This window comes from Scatophagus argus, chromosome 8 (assembly GCF_020382885.2).
Source record: "Scatophagus argus isolate fScaArg1 chromosome 8, fScaArg1.pri, whole genome shotgun sequence".
Classification (NCBI taxonomy): Eukaryota; Metazoa; Chordata; class Actinopteri; family Scatophagidae; genus Scatophagus; species Scatophagus argus.
Genome location: NC_058500.1, coordinates 4,078,716 through 4,100,121, shown reverse-complemented (window position 1 = coordinate 4,100,121; position 21,406 = coordinate 4,078,716). Strand labels below are relative to the sequence as shown.

The 21,406-nt window shown below is 41.0% G+C and overlaps 5 protein-coding genes across 8 annotated transcripts; 2 read left to right on the top strand and 3 right to left on the bottom strand.

Moving 5' to 3' along the window:
* Positions 1-10: 10 nt before the first annotated feature.
* Positions 11-2,018, bottom strand: ubxn10 (UBX domain protein 10). The gene is made up of 2 exons (XM_046396559.1): positions 1,904-2,018; positions 11-1,743 (listed from the first exon to the last, which is right to left on the bottom strand). Exon 2 carries the CDS (start codon positions 1,677-1,679, stop codon positions 936-938), a length of 744 nt encoding a protein of 247 aa, XP_046252515.1. The 5' UTR covers positions 1,680-1,743; positions 1,904-2,018; the 3' UTR covers positions 11-935.
* An 854-nt stretch (positions 2,019-2,872) lies between these two features.
* On the bottom strand, positions 2,873-4,900 carry LOC124063176 (ceramide-1-phosphate transfer protein). Its single transcript, XM_046396560.1, has 3 exons — positions 4,790-4,900; positions 4,516-4,668; positions 2,873-4,404 (listed from the first exon to the last, which is right to left on the bottom strand). Exons 2-3 carry the CDS (start codon positions 4,647-4,649, stop codon positions 3,882-3,884), a joined length of 657 nt encoding a protein of 218 aa, XP_046252516.1. The 5' UTR covers positions 4,650-4,668; positions 4,790-4,900; the 3' UTR covers positions 2,873-3,881.
* Positions 4,901-5,187: 287 nt separating this feature from the next.
* Positions 5,188-14,331, top strand: ints11 (integrator complex subunit 11). The gene is made up of 17 exons (XM_046396555.1): positions 5,188-5,408; positions 5,684-5,781; positions 6,617-6,690; positions 6,793-7,021; positions 7,138-7,236; positions 7,316-7,350; positions 7,442-7,580; positions 7,660-7,724; positions 8,446-8,635; positions 8,720-8,803; positions 8,895-8,984; positions 9,452-9,614; positions 9,784-9,894; positions 10,616-10,677; positions 10,775-10,917; positions 11,316-11,445; positions 13,948-14,331. Exons 1-17 carry the CDS (start codon positions 5,381-5,383, stop codon positions 14,002-14,004), a joined length of 1,797 nt encoding a protein of 598 aa, XP_046252511.1. The 5' UTR covers positions 5,188-5,380; the 3' UTR covers positions 14,005-14,331.
* A 73-nt stretch (positions 14,332-14,404) lies between these two features.
* On the bottom strand, positions 14,405-16,295 carry LOC124063174 (lysophosphatidic acid receptor 6). Its single transcript, XM_046396558.1, has 2 exons — positions 16,040-16,295; positions 14,405-15,483 (listed from the first exon to the last, which is right to left on the bottom strand). Exon 2 carries the CDS (start codon positions 15,385-15,387, stop codon positions 14,422-14,424), a length of 966 nt encoding a protein of 321 aa, XP_046252514.1. The 5' UTR covers positions 15,388-15,483; positions 16,040-16,295; the 3' UTR covers positions 14,405-14,421.
* A 538-nt stretch (positions 16,296-16,833) lies between these two features.
* Positions 16,834-21,189, top strand: LOC124063808 (PHD and RING finger domain-containing protein 1-like). Of its 4 annotated transcripts, none has more exons than XM_046397846.1 (8): positions 16,835-17,458; positions 17,724-17,807; positions 17,896-18,029; positions 18,130-18,221; positions 18,730-18,932; positions 19,800-19,883; positions 19,963-20,014; positions 20,161-21,189. In XM_046397846.1, exons 1-8 carry the CDS (start codon positions 17,285-17,287, stop codon positions 20,175-20,177), a joined length of 840 nt encoding a protein of 279 aa, XP_046253802.1. In that variant the 5' UTR covers positions 16,835-17,284; the 3' UTR covers positions 20,178-21,189. The 4 variants fall into 4 exon arrangements, with proteins under 4 accessions (XP_046253801.1, XP_046253802.1, XP_046253804.1 ...); XM_046397848.1 differs by having other exon boundaries at positions 16,841-17,458; positions 19,800-19,887; XM_046397845.1 differs by having other exon boundaries at positions 16,834-17,458; positions 19,963-21,189.
* The last annotated feature ends 217 nt before the right edge of the window (positions 21,190-21,406 follow it).

Sequence of the window (21,406 nt, the reverse complement as noted above, 5' to 3'; positions counted from 1 at the left end):
TGAGCAGGAGTGAATTTACATTGGAAGACATTTGTTTATTCGTACTGTGAAACTTCTGGTCTTCGTTTTCAACACATGGCTCTTATCCATGCAGAAGTCATTTTGTGGCTGCATTCAGTATGAACAAAACTATAAAAGGAGCACTCAGTCCAAATAAAAGGAGGGCTGATTGAAACAGGCCTTTTTAAACAGCCGTTACTCTGACTCAGAAAATCACAGCTTTTACCTCTAATAATAATAACAATGGCACCTGTTCTTATTTTAATGTTAACAAGCCTGTAAAATCGAAAGCAGTCATGACATTAATGACTGCTTTTCATGCACGTTTTGAAAGGAGGGCAGTAGTTTTATGTGTGATGAAAGTAGTCTTACACTCTCAAAAAAGACCATACATGTAATTGCTGTGGATATGTACAGCCTGGCACGATATATTCTAGTGAGCTTGCCTGGATTATTCTGTGCAAAAGTACAGTGAAACAAGTTACCAGTTAGATGGATATGTGGACCAAATTGCTCTTAATCAACAAAAAAAGGAAAAAAAAACAAGCCTGCATAGGTTATATTTAAGACATAAAATTACTCTAAATTAATATCAGTTTGCTATGGTTTTTCAGCCAAAAAGCATCTACTCCTTAAAAATATTTTTTACAGTTTACATTTAAGTGCTGGATAAAATGTCTTTCAATTCACTTCACAGTCTGTTCTGTGTGTGTGTGTGTGTGTGTGCTGGAGGTTTCCAGTATCGACATCACAGTTTAAGTTTCATGCTGTTTCGCAACCTGCACCAGACTGGTCGTCATGTCACGAAATGATCCTCCTTCTGGGATTGTAGCTGAACACGGAGAAGCTTTGCCCCTTCAGCAGCTCGATGTAAAAACGGTCTTCTAAGCACAGCTAATTAACAATAAGTAAAAGCCTCATTTCCACCATTTTGTTCATTCGTGTTCCACAACACTGTCATTTGGGGAAATGCACAGCAACGATCTGTTCAAGATGCCACACTGGGCCAAGGTGAGATTCATGTCTCTGAAGGTCCTGCGTGGCACATCCATGGTCTCAATGCAAACGTCTTCAAAGTTGGCTCCATACCTGACCTCTGCGCTGACCTTCACCATCAGCAGAGTGTCTGTGGGGCTAAAGTGCTGCTGAAACCTACCATGTGGGGCTTTTATAGCTAGGAGCAAACTGCCGGTGGCACCAGATTTTTTGTCCATCGCTGGTCCTGGGGGAGTAGCCTGAGAGGAGACCCTGAAGTGCACATCATCCTTCTGATTCGCCTCAGAGCTGCTGGTCTGAGTCCCTGCAGGGAGATTTGGATCCTTTGGCCCGTGACTTTGCTGCAGGATTAAATCAGACAGACTCATTTTGGCCATCAGCTGGTCCAGGTTTTCCACCGGACTCGCCTCTGATCTCCTCCTCTTTATGGAGGGAAGGACGTTGTACTTGTTTAAAGACTTTGGATGAGCAGCAGGGACCTGTTGCAGCATCTCCAGAGCGTCGTCATAGTTTAGCTGGCTCGACGGACACATTATGGGCTGGGACTGGGAGCGGAGGTTTCCGTCCGGCCCGTGGCGCCCCGGAGAGCCTGGAGTCGCAGGTGTCCTGTGGATGCTGTCCGTCTCACCTGTGCCTTGAGAGTTGTTTGGGCATTTGGATTTCTTTGGTCTTATTAAATGCATCGATAACCAGCTGTCAAGTCGGCAGACGCCTGTGAAGGTTCCCTGTTGTTTCTTGGCTTCAGGCCTTCACAAAATAAGTGGGAATCATAAACGTTAGTACTGGTCTCCACCTGCTTCTGTCGAAGACAGACATAGAAGCTACTTTACTACATGGAAAAACAGATTAGTTGTAATGACGTTAGAATTACAGGTTAAAACGTTAAAATACTGTTTGTTTGCCTTACCTTTAAATCGCTTTCCAGACGGTGAACTAATGCCAGCAGGAATTGCTCTCTTAAACGTTAGAGAGGTTGCCATGACAATCTGGTTGCGTTGTTGACGTCCTGTGGTTGGAGGTGGGGAGACCCCTGCTGTTTGGAGTACGCAACTGCAGCTAAATCATTCAACCCTGACGTTCTGGCCCATTTTAACAGCTCCAAAAACACATCCGGTATGAATACTTCTCACCTTAATACTTACTGATTTTTCAGAGATCTTCTTATAGATGTGATTGTGAATTAGGATCCATCACTGAAAATGATACATTAGTTCTGTTTTGGATGTTTTACAGACCCCAGTTGTAAAAGCAGTACTTATTCAAGTACTGGTAACTGAAGTTATCTAATAAAAGTAGTGAAGAAGATATAAGTAGCAGAAAATTGAAATACTCATGAAAAGTACAAGTACAGGAAACTCAAGTGGAGTACTTAAGTAAAAGTAGCTAGCCGCTTTCTGTCACTGAGTAAAACATGGTTATATACAATGACTGTTTATATACTCTCTGTGGATTAAGGTACTTTTTATGTGACATCAACTCTCCCAAATCCCATATAATAAGTCTATTTGGATTTCAGGTAAACAGGATTTATAACAGAGGAAATAAAGGAATCACCATGTAGTATAACATACTGCGAGTGATTGTGAACGACCAAAATAAACGCACATTTGCTGTGACCAGATATCCATGTGCAGTTTGTGGAAAGGCTGTGGCCACCACTTCAGTACTTTTCCACATACTTAGTGTTGATAGAATTTGAAAGGAAACAGTTGGTTGATTTTACAAGTATTATAGTAAACATATAACAGCAGGGTCTGTGGGACCTCGAACAATGAGGAAGCCGATGTGAACAAAGCAGATGCGTTAGGGGTCACTACGCTCACCGTCTCTGGCAGAGAATTATAACATTATAAAAACATCTAAAAACATGACAAAGTTAATTCATCCACTTTAGTCAACACATAACAAAACTAACAAAATCAGTCAAATTTGACAAAATGTTTCTCAAATGAATCAATAATTTGTTGACAAATCTTTGAATCTAACACAAATTCACAGATTCTCTGTCTAAATAATATATATATATATATATATATATAGATTATACAGTATATTACAATACATTCTTGTAAAACTACACCAGTCAGTTTAAATAAAGAATGACAGCATATTACATCAATAATTAAAGAATTGCACTGTGATGATGTACAGCAGGGTCAACAGATTTCAACATCTCTAAGTCCACTGAAAGGAGGAGGATAATTATCTTAGTATTTGAATGAAATATGGCATAACATCAAACCTAATGACCCTATTATTACATTATTTTTTTGCAAACATTTCCCTGATACATAAAATTGTAATTGTATCAGTTCACATACAACTGACTATTGACTGCAGATGATCAAATTGATCGAAAACCCAAAACATTCAATTTACTATGAGGTAACAGAATTTGCAAATTTCCTCCATTTAAAACATCAAATATTTCGTATGTTTGCTTGGGAAATTACTTTAATGATGAACTGATTCTCAGAATAGTTTCAGATTAATAAATCTCCAAAGAAGCGATATTAACTTTGTCTTTTTTTGATTAATAATGAAAACAAAGAGATGTTAGCATGGAGCAAAGACTTTGGTGTAGTTCCCTTCATTCCTTTCAACAAACAAAAGCTGAATTAAAAAGATCATTCACAGGTGCGTTATAAAAAGTAAAGATAATCGTGCAACATTTAATAAACATCAGGTTTACATTAAACACTGTAGTTAAAGATTATAGTCAGTGAAGTAATGCTTAATTACTTGAACCTAACACAGAGAGAACATGCAGCACTTTAACCACCAAACGGGAAGTGTGTCTAGCTTGACAGCCCTTCAGCAGGGACAAATTGGAGATATTAAACCATGTAATGTATAAAGTGGCAAATAATAGCACTTATTCCTCTTTATGGTAAGTCAAGGAGGTTATGCTGAGCGTAAAGTTCCTCTGTGATCTGGTACACCTCAGAGATAAGAGGTAGAGCTTCCCCAAGCACGGCCACAACCTGTTCCGGAGGGCCCACATTCATCACTTCGAAGAAAGCTGGACGCCCAGGGAGCACACAGAAAGCCATGCCTGCAGCCTTACGGATCACCCAAGGGTGGTGCTGGGCGAGAGACTCGTTGTAGGCCTCTGCACACATGACAGATGTCTTGCTGTCCTCATTGCTGGTGCGAAGGCGCTCCAGAAAGAGCTCCAGCCACCGCAGCGCACGGTGGAGCCTCAGTAGAGTACGACAGCCTGACTCGGGGTGGCTCCCTCTCTTCGTCAGGTCCACCAGTCCATTCTCAAGCTCATATTTAACCATTGACTGGATAGTGACATACTGAGATCCATTCTCACCATCCAGGTGGGTGACGAGGATCTTAATCTTGTTGACAGCATCCTTGGAAATGAAGCCAAACACACTCCCCAAGCTGTTCAGAAACCTGTCGAATGGAACCGGTCTGTTAACACGCTGTTGACTGTCACAGCTGGGTGGAGTAAGTTCACACACATGTAAATGCAACACATAGCAGATTTGACATTAAAGCTCTTACTTTATAAGACCACGCCACCCAGCGACGTAGTGTTCAAGATAGACTTCTTTATTTTCCGACAAACACAACTTGAAAGTGTCGAGCACCTCCTGTAAACAGAATTTCTGCTCTTCTGAAGCCACGGGACCAGCCATGGTTTTCTATAAGGAAGCGCTGTCGATAGCAGCAAAACAGCAACAAATGAATGAGCAAACGTAGCTAGCGGCTACCAACAAACTGGATGTGGCAACAAGTGCAAGTACTGGGGTAAAACATCAAAGAGGGAACACATTACCTGCACGAAAACTCACAAGTGGACAGAAAATCAAGCATCCCTCTTCGTGCCTGTGGAATGACAAGTCTTTCCTGCTCTAATCCGCCCTACTGCGCAGACTCGAGCCGGACAATGCAGGAAATTGATGGTATTGCCTTCAAAATAAGAGCATTAGCTTCAAGAGTTCTTGCGTTAGCGTTGTTTATTTTGGGTTAAAAGAAAAGTTAAAAAACTGCAATATGAATTGATCATGCCAATTCTGATACAGTGTCAGATCTGCCAGAATAAATCATACATGACAGACAGATCACTGAATCACTGATTCTGATAAGACTGAAATCAGCCTGTAACACATCTACTTTGTGTAAATAAATGCAAAATGGTTTTATTTTGAAGGCGCTTACCAGAAGTTTTGACGTTTTACTGCGGGTAGCTTGAAACTAGTTAAAAAAACCGAAAATGTCGGTATTTGAAATGACCCACATGTATGCAAGTTAAACAATACACACGTCTTTGTGAACAAACCGTTATTAACGACGAGCGGTCACCCCACCGGAGTTACCAAAGTGTCGTTCATCTGTTTTTCAAACTAGGCCGACCTGATGTGAAAACATGCCTGAAATAAAAGTAACACCACTGGGTGAGTAGCGCTAGTTTGGCTAGCAGTCAATAGCAATGCTAGTTCCGTCAACAATAGATGTGTGTTTAACTTGTACGTTATCTGTTTGCTAAGTGGTGGGCTCCCTTTGAGCTATAATAACTTGTGAATTTTCTGTTATGATAGCCGAAAACAGCGTGTACGTTTCACATCTTACCGTTAATAGCCGTTGTTAGCTGGAGATGCTAACTTAGTGATTTGACTGGTGCAGTTATGTGTTAAAAGCTTCATCTCTACTTCGCTGTTCCCTCTCCAAGGTGCTGGACAGGATGTCGGCCGCAGCTGTATCCTTGTCTCTATTGGAGGCAAAAACATAATGCTTGACTGTGGGATGCACATGGGATACAATGATGATGTAAGTAAACTAGCTTTGTATAGTAAAGAACGAACAGCAGCCGCAAAAGATGACAGCATGACAATTTTTCCCCCTTTACAGTTGGGTTTCATTCTGTCATAAAGAACCTACAAATAATACACCTGTAAAATATAAAAGACAAAAAAATGATGGATTTGCAGAAAAAAAGGAGCACAAACAAGGGGTTCATGCATTAAAGTGAAACGCCACAGGATAACAATATTAAAAGTTAATTTATTTTCATCCTTGTCCCAGCCTCAGATTGTGATAATAACAAAGAACTGCTGCATCTCAGCTACATTACATGTTTCAGTCAAAGTCATGGCATGCATATTTAAGTATAACAGAAACAATAGCACTTTTACACAAGCTCATCCATGTCTCCTCTTTCCATTTTGTGAAATAAAGTGTTTTTACACCTGCTATTTCATCGTCAGAGGGTCGCTGTGATACAGGAGTATCATACAGCAACTGCTTTATCATTTAATTAGTCACTTCTTCAAGCAAAAGTTGCAGCTTCTTAAATGTAAGGTTTTGCTGCTTTGCGTCTTTGTAATCGGAATATTTTTTGCTTTTTATGACATTTTAGATGACTAAACCAAAATAATCAACAGATTAATCAGGATGAAAATAATCATTAGTTGCAGAATCTAATTTCAAAGTGTGATCTCTCTTCTAAACTCTTTAACTACATCCAGTAGTTTTGTTGCTGAAGGGGTTTTACTTTTAATGCGTTTCTCTCTAAACCTGCTTTGAAAACGCAATATTGTGAGTTTTCTATGTTTTGGGCCTGGTGAAGAAGATAATTTGCAGTAATTATGTATTGCCATTGCAGAGACGTTTTCCAGACTTTTCCTATATAACCCAGAACGGTCGCCTGACAGACTTTTTGGACTGTGTGATCATTAGGTTTGTTGTCCTCATGGTTACAATATATACTGCCATTTCTCATCATTATCTATAAAACAAAAACAGGTCAGTGCATTTACACAGCTATACCTGTTCTCTCAGCCATTTCCACTTGGACCACTGTGGCGCTCTGCCCTACATGAGTGAGATGGTGGGCTACGATGGACCCATATACATGACGCATCCCACCAAGGCTATCTGTCCCATTTTGCTGGAAGACTTTCGGAAGATCACTGTTGACAAAAAGGGAGAAACCAACTTCTTCACCTCACAGATGATCAAGGACTGCATGAAGAAAGTGGTTCCTTTGAACCTCCACCAAACTGTCCAGGTGCAGTGCTGATATCATTTTTGATGTGCCCAGAAATCCACCTTTTAATCAGTTCTGCACCAGCTGCTCGTCCCTTTTGATGGCAAATCAAGGTGTTTTTGTTGCGCTGCTGGCAGGTGGATGATGAGCTGGAGATCAAGGCGTACTATGCAGGCCATGTCCTCGGAGCTGCCATGGTGCACATCAAAGTGGGATCAGAGTCTGTGGTCTACACTGTGAGTGTAAACAAGTGTGTATCAGGGTCAGTGAATTTGACAGCCAAGACCTCAGAGTAATGTCCTTTTTTATTTTTAGGGAGACTATAACATGACACCTGACAGGCATTTAGGGTAAGTGGCTTTTACTGAATGGATTTGTTTTATGTTGGACTTCATACTCATGCAGTACACAGTCTGTCATGCTTGTGTTGTATATTTGCAGTGCTGCGTGGATCGATAAGTGCCGTCCAGACATCCTCATCTCAGAATCTACATATGCCACCACCATCCGAGACTCAAAGAGATGCAGAGAGAGAGACTTTTTGAAGAAAGTGCATGAAACCATAGAAAGAGGGGGGAAGGTAGGAGATTCTTCCTTTTTATATTTTATCACAGAGAGAAACTTTTTTTTTCTTTTTTTAATCTTTGTTTTCTTCTCAGGTTCTCATTCCAGTTTTTGCCCTCGGACGAGCCCAAGAACTCTGCATCCTGTTGGAAACATTTTGGTATGTTGTTCATCAGTTTTTGAAACAAATGTCAGAGGCAAAATTTAACTTTTTATATTTTCATTGTAGGTTTGTGAACGTGAATAAGGCTTTGCACACTTGTATATAGATATTCTTCTAAACGGATACTTTTTTCTCTGTATTTATAAAAAGAAAGTCTCACTACACGACCTTCACATTGCAAAGTGTCTCTGTATACACAAGAACTCGAAAAATGCTCCAAGTGCTCAGTTGAGCTTGCTGGACCTGTAGCTGACAATAAAGTCTTCATAAACAGTCAAACAGCAGAGAATAACACGTGCAGTGAGCTTATTGTGTTTAAATGATACAGCAGAAAGTTGTTAAGTTGTAAACCGAGTCCAGTTTCGAGTTCCCAGTGTTCTAGTCCGAGTCCAAGTCATTAAAGAAAAATCATTGAGTCCAAGTTTAGTCCAATTCAAATATGTTATTGTACAATTATTATATAGCATTGAGCTAAACGTAGATATTGTCTTATGCCAAATTACTATGGTTTATTACTTAAAATGAAAATCTGAAGACACGTCTCCAAGTTACAAGTCCGAATGTAGTTAATGCACAAGTCTGAGTCCAAGTCCAGACCCCTAAACTGGCTGTATTCATTGTGTTAAGCTTGGCAGAGTAATGGTGGTGTGTGAAGTTTTTCATGTTAAGTGGCGGCTCATTGGGCAGCTTCTCTAATTAACCTCTTCTCCCCAAACAGGGAGAGAATGAACCTAAAGGCCCCAATCTACTTCTCCACTGGGCTGACAGAGAAGGCAAATCATTATTACAAGCTTTTCATCACGTGGACCAACCAGAAGATTCGAAAAACCTTCGTGCAGAGAAACATGTTTGAATTTAAGCACATTAAGGCCTTTGATCGCTCCTATGCAGATAACCCTGGTCCTATGGTAAGTATTGTCTTTCCTGCACGTATTTAAAAAATGTGTCAGGATATAAATTCAGTTGATCTACAACAATATGTACACTTTCAGGTGGTGTTCGCCACACCAGGTATGCTGCATGCTGGTCAGTCTTTGCAGATCTTCAAGAAATGGGCTGGCAATGAGAAGAACATGGTGAGTCTGGAAGACAGAAGCAGAGATAAGATGTTTTTAAAGATGACAGTGCTTGTGACATTACTTATAATACTGATTTTTTTTTTTTTAGGTAATCATGCCTGGGTACTGTGTACAAGGGACAATCGGTCACAAGATCCTAAATGGGCAGAGGAAGCTGGAGATGGAAGGGAGAGCAACAGTAAGACAGTTTTTAGCTTCATCTCATCTATCTTCCTCATGATGAAGATGAGACTTCTGCATCATCTTCCTTGTGATGCAGAAATGCATACAGGAATAGTTCAGCATTTTTGGGCATATTTGCTCTCTTGGCAGGAGTTAAATGAGGAGCCTGATATTATTGTCTCAATTGTCTTTGTTTTGTACACCAAACTACAGTCATGGACCACTTAACTTAGCTTAGCATGAAGCCTGAGGGCAGAGGGGAAACAACTAGCCTCTTTATGCTAAGCTAAGCTAACCATCTACTTGCTCTGGCTTCATATTTAATAAAACAGATATTAGAGTGGTATTCATATTCTCATCTAACTCTAAGGAAGAAAGCCAACACGAATGTTTCTCTCAGTAGGAATCTGTGTGTGAAATTGTGATCCATTTGAAAAGCAACACGGGCAAATGTGTTGACTATCTGTTCTGTCATCCTCACAGTTGGATGTGAAGCTGCAGGTGGAGTACATGTCCTTCAGCGCCCATGCAGACGCCAAAGGCATCATGCAGCTCATTCGTATGGCCGAGCCTCGGAACATGCTGCTGGTGCACGGGGAGGCAGTGAAAATGGAGTTCCTCAAGGGCAAGATCGAACAGGAGTTCAGTGAGTGCATCACCATCCACAGCTTCAGACAGATTAGCGAAGTGGGCCTGCGTGTACCACGCATCAGTGATGTCAGGCTTATTAAGAGTAATTGGTGAATGTACACATGCTCACAGGAGGAGGAGGAGATGTTGTCAGTCTTGTTAATGTTTCTGTGTTGAAATGGCAGGCATTGATTGCTACATGCCAGCCAACGGAGAGACAGCGACTGTGACGACAAATCCCAGTGTGCCTGTGGACATCTCTCTCAACCTGCTCAAGAGAGAGATGGCTCTCCAAGGTATGTTCAGTTGATGGTTTTGAGACCTTTTGAATTTGTTTATTTCACACCTGAAGGAGTGATGAAGCGGCCGGTCACAATGGTTTAGGTGTCCGGCGCCCACACACTTTCACTTTCAGTTCAGTTTGTTGACCTGACATTTTAGCAGTCTTCCCCCGTGCCACCTAAATGTCATGACCCAATGTAGTTTTCATAACAAAAAATCTTACATACAACCGTGATTTCAAAGAAAGTTGGGACGCTGCGGAAAACACAAATAAATACAGAAAGTTTTACAAAGTGTTTCTGATCCTGTCATGTGTGTCAACGTGATGAACTTCGCTCCATCGTTAAAGGATGCCACTTTCATACTCAGTCATGAATCAATCATACAATCCTATGTTAGCAGTGAACCCGTTTACCTGTGGACTTTTCCAAACTGGTGTTTCTCGAGCAGTACACAGTGTGTTGTTGCTCCTGTTCCAGCTTGCTTGAAATGTGTGAAAAGTGTTGCTAGCATCAAATTCAGAATAACCACAGATACAAAAATCAAGTTAAGTTAAGTTAATGAGTTTAAACATTAAGTATATTACATATTTAATAAAATTCTCTGCACTGTTGTGTCAAATGGGTTAGCAAATTATCACTTTCTGTTCACTGTTTTATACATAAAATCGCCGCCTGTGTATTTATGTAATATTTGCCTCTTTGTTTATTGTTCTAATCCATTCCTCTGTTGAAGGGCCTCTTCCTGATCCTAAAAAGCCTCGTGCCATGCATGGAACCCTGATCATGAAAGAGAATGTAAGTTCACTGTTATCTCACACCAGCGGGATCTGCTCGCTTGTCGACCGATGGACAGTTGATGATGGATCTCCTTCTCGTCTTTCCCTGAGCACAGAGTCTGAAGCTGGTGTCGTCAGAGCAGGCCCTGAAGGAGCTGGGCCTCAACGAGCATCAGTTACGCTTCACCTGCCGCGTGCAGCTGCAGGACCCTCACAGCGACACGGACACGCTTCACAGAATCTACACACACCTCAAGAGGTCAGGAGCAGTGATGCAGGAAGACGACCTCCTGCTTCCACTTTACTGATTTGCATTATTTCAAAAGTCACCCACACTACCCACTTACTTTGCTTTACACCCATGAATCACTTCACTGTTCTGCCCCCCTTCCTTTCTAACAAAGAAAGATTGTCTAAGATTGTCTAATCCATTGTCCTTTCACTTCCTTTGGTAGATTTGAACATATACAGTCAATGACACTTCTGTTTGAGAATTAAGATTTTGGAGCTCATCTGTTTTCGTGCTGGATGGATTCGTTTGTCATGTTTATGTAACACCTCTGAGTCAACTCTGAAACGCAACTCATTTCTGATGCGTTTTGTGAAGTGCAAGATAACATCTGTTATAACCTTTTGCTGTATTTTTCTATGCCTCAGTGTGTTAAAAGGTTACACCATCCAACATCTCCCCGATGGCACAGTCATGGTGGAGTCTATTGTCATCAAAGTCTCCTCTTCCGCCGAAGACGCCAACACCAAGGTCCTGCTGCTTTCCTGGAGTTATCAGGTAAAACATTTTCGTTGTTTGTTCTTGACTGGTTTAATTTGACAGATGCATCAACATGAATGCCTGGCACATGATGAGCTCAGTTTAGACCTTCGTTGTCCCAAGAGAAGAAATTCTTTCTGCAACAAGGCAGCAGAAAAAAACAAACACAAGGAAGGTGTAGGAGCCAAATTGGTCATTTTCTGTGTTCATAAGTGTTGTACGCATTTTTGCCAGTAGGTGGCAGTATCTATTTAGACTATGGATTGAGTCTATATAGAGAGGTGGGTTAATCAGCGTAGTGGCGCACGCTGGGGAATCCATACGGTTTTTGACCATGCCATGGTGTGTAACTTCACAGGTCAGAATTACGTGTTATGGTGAAAGTGAGTACTTTTGAGTCGGCTGTATGTAGCCTAATAAACCTGGAACAAAATCAGTAGTGTTTGGACATTGGCTGTGTTATGCATTTACACCTGCATGCACCTACACACCTACACTGGCACGCGTGCAAGCCTTTTAAACCACCAGCATGCGCGGATAGTGACGAAGGGCCACTATAGAAGGAACAACAGTTTTTGGTGGCAGACCAGAGTGAAGGCAAATACACAAGCATAAGAATGGCCGCTTTGTCATTTCTGATGTTCGTGGCAGAGGTCTGATGAGCTGTTTTAGTACTTTATCAAGGTTATCAAGAAGACAGAAGTGGTAATAGTGCCAAGATACTTATAGCTCTGTATGTTTTAAACTTTTTACCCTTTTAAAAAAGAGACACTTTTCTGAGGTCAACGAGTCTTGCCCGATGCCTAAGGTTATATATCAGAAAATATAATATTAAATAATAATTCTTAAAACAAACACTGGCAAGTTAGTCGCATGACATAAAAAATAAACATATGTGCAAGTTTTCATTCAGTTACTTTTTTTTTTTTTTTTTCTTCGTTGTCTGAAAACACACCACATCCTGCAGATACTGCATAAGCAGTGATGATGTGGAAAAGCCTCTGTGGGCTGTGGTCACAACTCCGTCAAGCAGATTAAATCTTCTTCTGCTTTATGTTCCATACAGGTGAGGGAGAATGTGAATCCTCACCCAGTCCTGAGAAATACACCTGAACAATGAGAGACTTGGCTTTAATTTCAAATCAACAAAGAATAGACAGAGAAGACCCTGTAATATACTGGAACAGTTGTGGTTAAGTTGAGACGTCCATCATCACAGTTGAGCATCTTACTGAGGACCCCCATCTCCCATTTCAGTGAAGCATTAAGTTGTAAGGACTTTGCTCGGAGACGCACAAGCTGAGTCCCGTTAGTGTTGGTGGACTCTTTTGTTGGCATTATCACTTTGAAATTGACATTTTACGTCGCTGGTGTTTTGGAACCTGCACACTGTCCACACAAACCCGGCAGAGGTGTGAGTATACCGAAGGGACTCTTTTTATTGTTTAGTGAAACCCACTGACGGCATTCTGACCGGAGCACTAGAGGTGTTTGTGTTGTGTGACTTTTACATGCCCACGCAGACATGAGGAAAGGTTTGATCAGCCATGCGAGGGGAAAACACTTGTGTGGGTGGACAGTGTGAAAGTAGGGGCCTTGAAAGTGAGAGTAAGATGAAAGTAGAGGGTGGGGAAACCTGACCGTTGAACTCAGTCACTGTGTAATGGAAGGAGAGCAGTTCGTGTTCTTTCATGTGTTTCATGCAAAGCGAAAATCGAGGCAACAAAAGATATGATTTGTTTTTCTGCCTCTTGTCCGATCCTTTCAGTTTGAAAAAAGTAATCTGATGGGCACAAAACCTAAAATCAAGTTCACACATAAACGTGAGCTTTTGATGGAAGGATCAATAAGATGCAGAAATTCTTCATTCAGAGGTTTATTTTTAACAGACACAATATGTGATATGTACAGAGAAAAGCAATGCAAATAACTGTAAATATTAGAATAAAGAAATACATAAAGGATAAAAATACAAATCTATGTTAAAAGGAAGCAGATGTCACAGGTGAAATTGATCTTTTAAAGTCATGTGGCAGCTACCTCATATGTAATGTTTTTCTGCGTTTTTATCTTTTCTGTCATGGTAGACTGAATATCTTTCAGGTTTTAAACAAGCCTGTTCACATATGTCTAATTTTAAGACATGTGCAGTAAGTCAGTGCTTATCAGCCTGGAGTTGAGGGTTCACAAGTTCATGAACACACAATATTGTGCATATTTTGTATTTGCATTTTTCTTGTGGAATACCATGTAGAATTTAAACAAAAGATGAAGGTTATTCAAGTGAGACAATCTCTCTGATGTATGCAAAAATGAGGGGTCGAAAGTAGCAGCTGCTTCATTATTTAAGAACTGGGGAAACTGCTGTGAGAGATATGACTGAATACTGTTTTGGTCCTCTGTAGTTGTCCTCTGTAGCCGTCTGTGTTTGTATTGACGCCTGTAAGAGAGAAATGACGGTGCTGTGTTATTTTCTCTGTTCTTGTCTTTTTGACACCATGTTCTGGTTTTCTTTGTTAGGACGAGGACCTGGGGAGCTTCCTTTCAACTCTGCTGAAAAAAGGGCTTCCATCTTGACTGTGCTGAAATATCATTTGTCCCAAAGCTGAGAATGTTTGAGGAGAAATTCACACTGAAAAGACCCGCCGTTTTGAACCTGGACTTGTGGAGAATGTAAACCACTTCCTAGTGCAGTGAATTTCAAATTGTTACCTGTAAACTTCATCGATATTTTTGTTTCACATACTGTTGGCATCGTAATTAACCCTTTGCTGCCATAACTCTTTCATGGACTCATTTACAGACTGAACTGCATCAGAAAAATAAGATACTCAAATTCTGATTTTTCCCTTTATTTTCATGTGCAAAGCCAATTGGAATAAACACCTTTATAGAAAAGTCTAATTTTTGCAATACCAGAGTCGCATATTCAATGACAATGAAGCATACACAGAGCTGTATTTACAGTAGACATGTGCTCTTACCCCTCTCGGTTTACTCATCTACTGTGATGATATAGACACCCCTGCGCTTCCTGATTCTTCTCCACTGGCATATCATCTTTGGGCACTTCCATTTGCAGTGGTTGGTGGTGACATAGTAAAGCACTGGGTCCAAACAAGTGTTGAGGGTGACGAGCGCCATGGTGACCCGTCTGGCATGGTAGATGACCTCGGCAGCGGAGCAGCTCTGGATGATGCCCATGCGTCGCAGGAGGTGCAGCAGGTAGACCACGTGGTTGGGCAGGAAGCAGAGCAGAATTATAGCCAGGATGGTGTAAATGACCCTCACGGCTTTTTGGGCGGTTTTAGTCTTTATCGTGGAAATACGCCTTGCAGCCAGAGGGTAACATACCAGGATGATCAAGGAGGGCAACAGGGAGCCCAGGGTCAGGCACAGGAGGCTGTACGCCGCCAGACGAGAGTTCCACTCATTCTTGGTGAAGTTCTCAAAGCACGTGCGGCTTCCAGGTTTGTCTTCAATGGTTTCCAGAGGTCCCATGAGAATAAAGACCAGAATAGCCACTCCGACGACACACCAGAGCATCGCACTCACCACCACAGACCACCAGGGGCTTTGCAGCCTCAGGTAGGTGTGCGGATGCACAATGGCCATGTAGCGATCCACACAGATGCAAGTCATGAAACAGATGCTCATGTAGATGTTGGCGAAGAACAGAATGCCGGTGATGCGGCAGGCGATGTCCCCAAAAACCCAGTTGTTTCTGTTGATGTGGTAGTGGATCTTAAAGGGTAGAGTGCAGAGGATGACGATGTCAGCCAGAGCCAGATTGCTGATGTACACGCTGAAGGCTGTGCGAGGTTTGGTCCTGAAGGTGAAGACGAACAGAGCAGCCACATTTCCAGGCAGACCTACAACCAAAGCTAGGATGTAGACTGCTGGGAAAAGGTAGGACTGGTACTCCGCTGAAGGGATGCTGCAGTTTGTCATATTCATCATTGCAGATTGTTTTGTCAGTGCAGTCAAATGAAACTCACACAGCGTAGGCTGATTCTCATAAACACCGCTGCATTGCAGACTTCAGGGTTTCTGTAACTGAAGCAACACAATCATGTTTCCATTCAGAGTTTTTCCACTCTAACACACGATGTTGGAAACAAATCTTTTAATTGATTAAAAACATTTTTATTCTGCTTTTAACATATTGCTTTTGTTGTGGAAGCTGATTACAATTTTCTTTCAGATTCTTTTCAGAAATTCAGATTTCTCAAAACAGAAGGAAGGGTAAGCTGGGATGGACATCCACCCTCGGTACAAAACGTATACTCACACATCTAATTACAGCTTTACATTTATATTTCAAAAGGAGGGTGAAGTGAAACAGAAAAAGCAGAATAACACTGAACACTAAACCATAAGGGAAACAAAAACAAAGTTAGACTTCCCTTCACTTGCTTGAAATGTAAATTTTTTAGTAAAGTATCCTTAAAGCAAAACAACTGAATTCATGATGCACAATGCTGAAAGAATTTCACCCCATTTTTGGAAATCACATTTAGGAAAAATTAAAGTTTTATTTGTAAACTTAAGACAAACTAAAGCTAGATTGTATTATATAACAAAAAAGAGCATTTCAGAAAAAAACACTTACCAAGTTGGTTGGGGCTCCTTTGCTTTTGCCTCTGAGCGCAGAAAGCTACACTAAAAACTAATGAGATCAGGGTCATGCTATGCTGCACTGTTTGTGCAGTTCCTCTCAGAAAACAATGAGCATGTACTACCTTGATCTTTGCTTTTGCTAAAAGGGGACTTTTAATTTCCTGTTTCAGAGTACTGTAGGTGCAGCATGAGGGGAGGGGCAGGAAACCATAGCATGGTTCATTATGCATACAGTCTGCCTTTATTCCCCACCCACTGCAGCACAATAAGATGTATGAGTGTATTTTCTTTATAACTTACAATATTTATTCTGAAACACAACATCAGTTCCATAAATCTGAAAATAAAGAACTTACCTATGCCATTACCACCAAAACACAGAAAGAGAAAAAGTCAACCAAATTACAGAAAGGCTGTCCTAGAAACACTGAAAACTTTTTCTTTATGTAATTATGTAACATGCAGGCAATATTGAGGACATATTCTTCTCCGTCACAGAATCCTAAAAAAGAAGCTGTTATGTTCTTGAAAATTATTTGCCAGCCTTTCATCTAGACATTCAGTCATTGCAGAAAAACACATGGTTTCCAATCATGTAAACTTTTGTGGAGTTACTTTGTCAATTAATATTGTACTGTTCTCAAATGACTCGTTTGCTACGAACCAGTGAAGCCTAGAAGAGTTGCTCGTTTTGCCTGGCTGGTAGTCCAGCTTTGGATGTTTGTTGTAATATTTAAGATACTCGTTTCAACCTTGAAATAAAGTTTTCATGCAATTTGATTTGATTCGATGCTTTTATTCTGAAAACAGGTGGACCGGAAGTTTTTAGCGTAGCGCGGAACATGTTGTGAAATTGGAAACTGAACCAGGCTGTTTCATGTGAATTCTAATTCTGTGTAACATTATCATTTAGCACTATCTAGCCAAAAGCCACACGATAGTTAACACTGTATGACTGTACTGACTTAATTTAAAGACGTACTGTAGGTACTGTAGTGTTAGCTGGCTAAGCTAGATACCATCCAACGTTAAGCTAGCTGTTGTCAGTATGAGCTATGTTGTGTTGTGAGTTATGATAATAATTCACAGGAAACTCTGACCGACCTATGTGTTATATTTAGACAGCAGCACTCCGCAGACAGCCGTCATTCGACCCGATTTAACTGTAAACCGCAATGGTTTCCATTTTCTTCTAGTGTCACAAAAGCTGTTCAGTCGTCCATAGACACTTCAGGTTATGGACAGGTTCACAGGGTTAAACACAGCAGGAGGAGACGGTGTAGATTTCACGTCAGACTCAGATAAAGCTAAATGTTACATCTGCCTGAGCCGCTTTGAAAAACAAGCAGTGGCTTCTTTGGAGAACTGTCAGCATGTCTTTTGCCTTGAATGTATTCTCCAGTGGTCCCAGGTAAACATACACTTCACCTGTCTCTCAAAATATGTCAGTCTTGAACAGATATTTTAATCAGTGCGTTTCAGATCAGAAAATTTTCTTTGTTTTGTGCCGTTGTGAATGGAATATTTCTGAGGTTTTTATTGGACATTACAAGTGATCTGAAGACATCAGCTTGGACTCTGGAAAATTTTGAATGATTCATATGAGTCTCCACTGTGCTACCATTTCTTTTCTATGAAATGAATGCAAATCAAATCGTGAAACACTGTGATTTCAGACAGCCAACACATGCCCAGTGGATCGGATCAGCTTTGCCTTCATCTACCAGAGACGGTGTCCTGGAGGGGACATTCAAAAGGAGGTGATAATTTACAGTTTTCTGCGAAGTATCTGGAAATGTGTTGACAGCGTTGGGTAACAGTGTCGCTGAAGTGTTTATGCTGCTGCAGATCAAAGTGAAGATGCAGAAAAAGGATGATGATAATGACGATGAAGAGGAGGGGAGCAGCACAGTCATCTGTGAGGAGTGTGGACGCAGCGACCGCAGGCACCGACTGTTGGTGTGCATACAGTGTGACTCAGGGTGTGGCTTTACAGTACTGTTGCAGTTTTGATCCAATTTTTTTCAGCACATTTTGTCATGACTCCACCTTCTGATGCTTTGATTGTACTTGTTGTTCCAGGTATCACATGGACTGCTTGACACCATCATTAAACGTGGGCCCTGAAGGTGACTGGATTTGTCCCGAGTGTGCGGCAGTTCCTCAGCATGCAGGTAAAGCTGTGTACTTCACTAAGCAGATGACACATCTTTTGTGTTTTGTTTTGTTTTGTTTCACTTATACATTATTTAGCACAAGAAGCAGACTGTGGACGTGGTGGTATTTGAGGAATGTGTTCTTTCCTGTCAGCCACTGTTTCAGTTCACGTAAATAACATACGGCACCTAATGTTTAAAAATAAAATGCACAAAACAAAGACACCAAAAAAATGTTTGGAAGTCTGAAAAGGAAGTAGTCTGTAGTCTCGCTGTCTGCTGAGGTAAAATAGACTATAACATGCAGAAATGCTCACATGCTTCTTTAGAGCTGCACTGAAACATCATCACATTGGGAAGCCACTCGCCAAAGTAGCTCAATGAGTGTTTTATGTGATTGGATGCTTGTAATCAGATGTCATTGACAGCACTGGTAACCATAAAAGTCACAATTTTCCAGTAGATAAAGGAAAAGATTTTGAAAGCCACATTTTGATTTTCTTTCCGTTAAACTGTTCCTGTGCAGACGGCTCCACGGGGGTGGAGGTTGAGATCAGTGATGGAGAATTAATAGACCTCCTTGCTGATGTGGATGAAAATGCATCCACAGACAGTCGCCTTCGACCCTCCACCTCAAGTCGTCCCAGCAGCTCCGCTGACCGACGGCGCAGTCGGAGAATCCAGAGCAGGGCCACCAGCGGCCCTGACCCTCGCCCCCAAACCTGCTGGGTCAGTTCAGCATCACACAGAGAGTATCATGATGTTTATCTGTTTTAACAGGTATGTCTCTGCAGTGAACAGTTAAGGCTCAACAAATGACCAAAACATCATTATCACTCAACTTTATGTCTTCTAATATATATACATATATATTAGACATGTAGTTACAAGTTAAATGCTACACCCAGTTTGTTCTTGCTATGTATTGCCAATGCATCCCATTTTCTGAAAGATAAATACCAGGTGATCTTTGTACAAAAACAAAAAGTCATTCAACAGCTCCTGACATCATTCTAAAGTTGTTTCCAGAGTCCTTAGTGAAGCTTCTGACCATCTGGATACTTTATTTCTGTATGAAAGACAGAAAGATTTTTAACCAGTTTCTTAAGTTACAACTGAATTAGGCTAAAAACACTGAACTGTAAGAAATATTTGAATTTCTTAAAGATGTGTAAAATACAGTAAATGCAAAACAAAAAAAAATGTCATGAGTGCCATTAACTTTTCCCATTCATGTTATTCATTCATCAGATAAGTTAAAAGCACCACTGACTTGTAGGCAAACATAAATTCTTGAGGCAGTTATCAGAGACTACGATTACGATTTATCGTTAATTCTGTCTTATTAAATGTTTTTTTTTTTTTGTTTATAATTCACATTATGTCGCAGTTTTGTGTAAATTTTTATCAAATTTTCAATTCAAGTCAAAATTCACGTGATGACACTGACACTAAAATGCACACATTCACATAAATATAAAGGTAAATGAGGCACCACCCCACCGCATCATTAATTACTTTCCTCTCCCATTCTCTGTGTGAATTATCATGACATATCATGGTGTTTTGTTTTGTTTTGTTTTTTTTGTTTCTCAGCACGTACCGAGATACCTGTTACGTACATCAAAAGCTGCAGATGAAGTGGCTGCACCTCATCACAGCGAAACCAGCCATGCTTCAGTCAGTAAGTTATCAACCGTCAGTTCACTTCCCTGTGTCTTTGATATTTGACTTAATGTGTTCTTCTTGTGTTTCACAGGAGCAAAGACAAGAAAAAGAAGGAAGTGTCCAACTTGAGTCGATGATGGAAGGTGTGTGTGTGTGTGTGTGGGTGTGTGGGGGGGTGTAATGTCTCAGCAGATTACGACGCTCCTGTCGGAAAGGACCACATGGTGGCAGCATTGTGGCAGCAGAAGGAACTGACCTTCTGCTGGGCCTCGATTGTTTCTTGCTGCAGTGATGTCGGGCGTCTGAGAATCAAAGACTCTCGAACAAGGAGCAGGTCCTCCACTCACCCCCGTCCTGCCTCTCAGCAGCACTGAGCTCCATCGCTTAGCAACAGCAGGCTCGGACGTTTCTCAGTGTCTCCCTACCCAAAAGGAGGCTGCTCGGTCAGACACACTCAGATCTGTTGTTTGTGGCTCACGCATATTCTCCTTTGATGACGAAGAGCATCATGTGTTGGAGCAGACGTCTCAAAAATCATTTTCTTAGAGATCATTTCAGTAAAACAACACGCCCTTACATCTGCTCGGTGTGATCCCTGACATTACTGTTATTATGGCTCATATGCATCCCTGTCAATTTGTGTGTGTGTGTGTGTGTGTGTGTGTGTGCGTGCGTGTGCTGTGATTCAATGGGCGGGCACTTAGCAAGCCTGCAGCTCATCTTGGCCTACTTTCCCACCACAACAGTGTGCAGAGAGGAACAAGCGTTCACCTTCCTCGGCCAGACGTGTTTGCTGAGCAGAACTGTTAAACAAAGTGTTGAAGCTGAGACACTGAGGTGTTTAAGTGTATGCGAAAAAGCACTCACATTTTCCTGTTTGTTTGTTTGTTGGTTTACCGTACTGGTAAACCAACAAACAAGACACTTCTTTTGAAGAGACAGTTACTTTAGGATCACTGGAGAGCTGCTACCTGCATTGTTAATATCCCACCTGTCCACACTTTTTTCTTTATTATCTGTTTTGCATGTTTAAAGAACATTTTAAGTACTGAATTAAATCACTGATCTTGTTTTTTTATTTGGGCTTTGTAAAGAACTGGGTCCACTAGTTGTGTTTTTTAATGATCATATGACTGATAGAAAAAATAACCTTTGATTCAGAAACCTTATTTTTTTAATTTGTCCAGGGCTTCAGTATTCATTTTGTAATTAAAACTTTAACAATATTACATTTTTCATCTTCTTGTAAACACGTTGGTGCAAATCTCAACACCTGCCGGATTGATTTTGATTTTAATAAACTCGGATGATCCTCTGATCTTTGTTCCAGCATCACTATGAGCTTCACACTTGTGGTTTTGTATGGAATATCTCAGGGTGATCAGTAAAAGCTTCACTGATTTCACCAAAAAGCCACTAATGCTTCATCTGTCAGGTCAAAATTCAGCTAGTGCCGATTGGCTAACATGCTACAAAGACGACAAACATGATAAACATTACGCCTATTAAACATCAGCATGTGAACACTGTCGTTG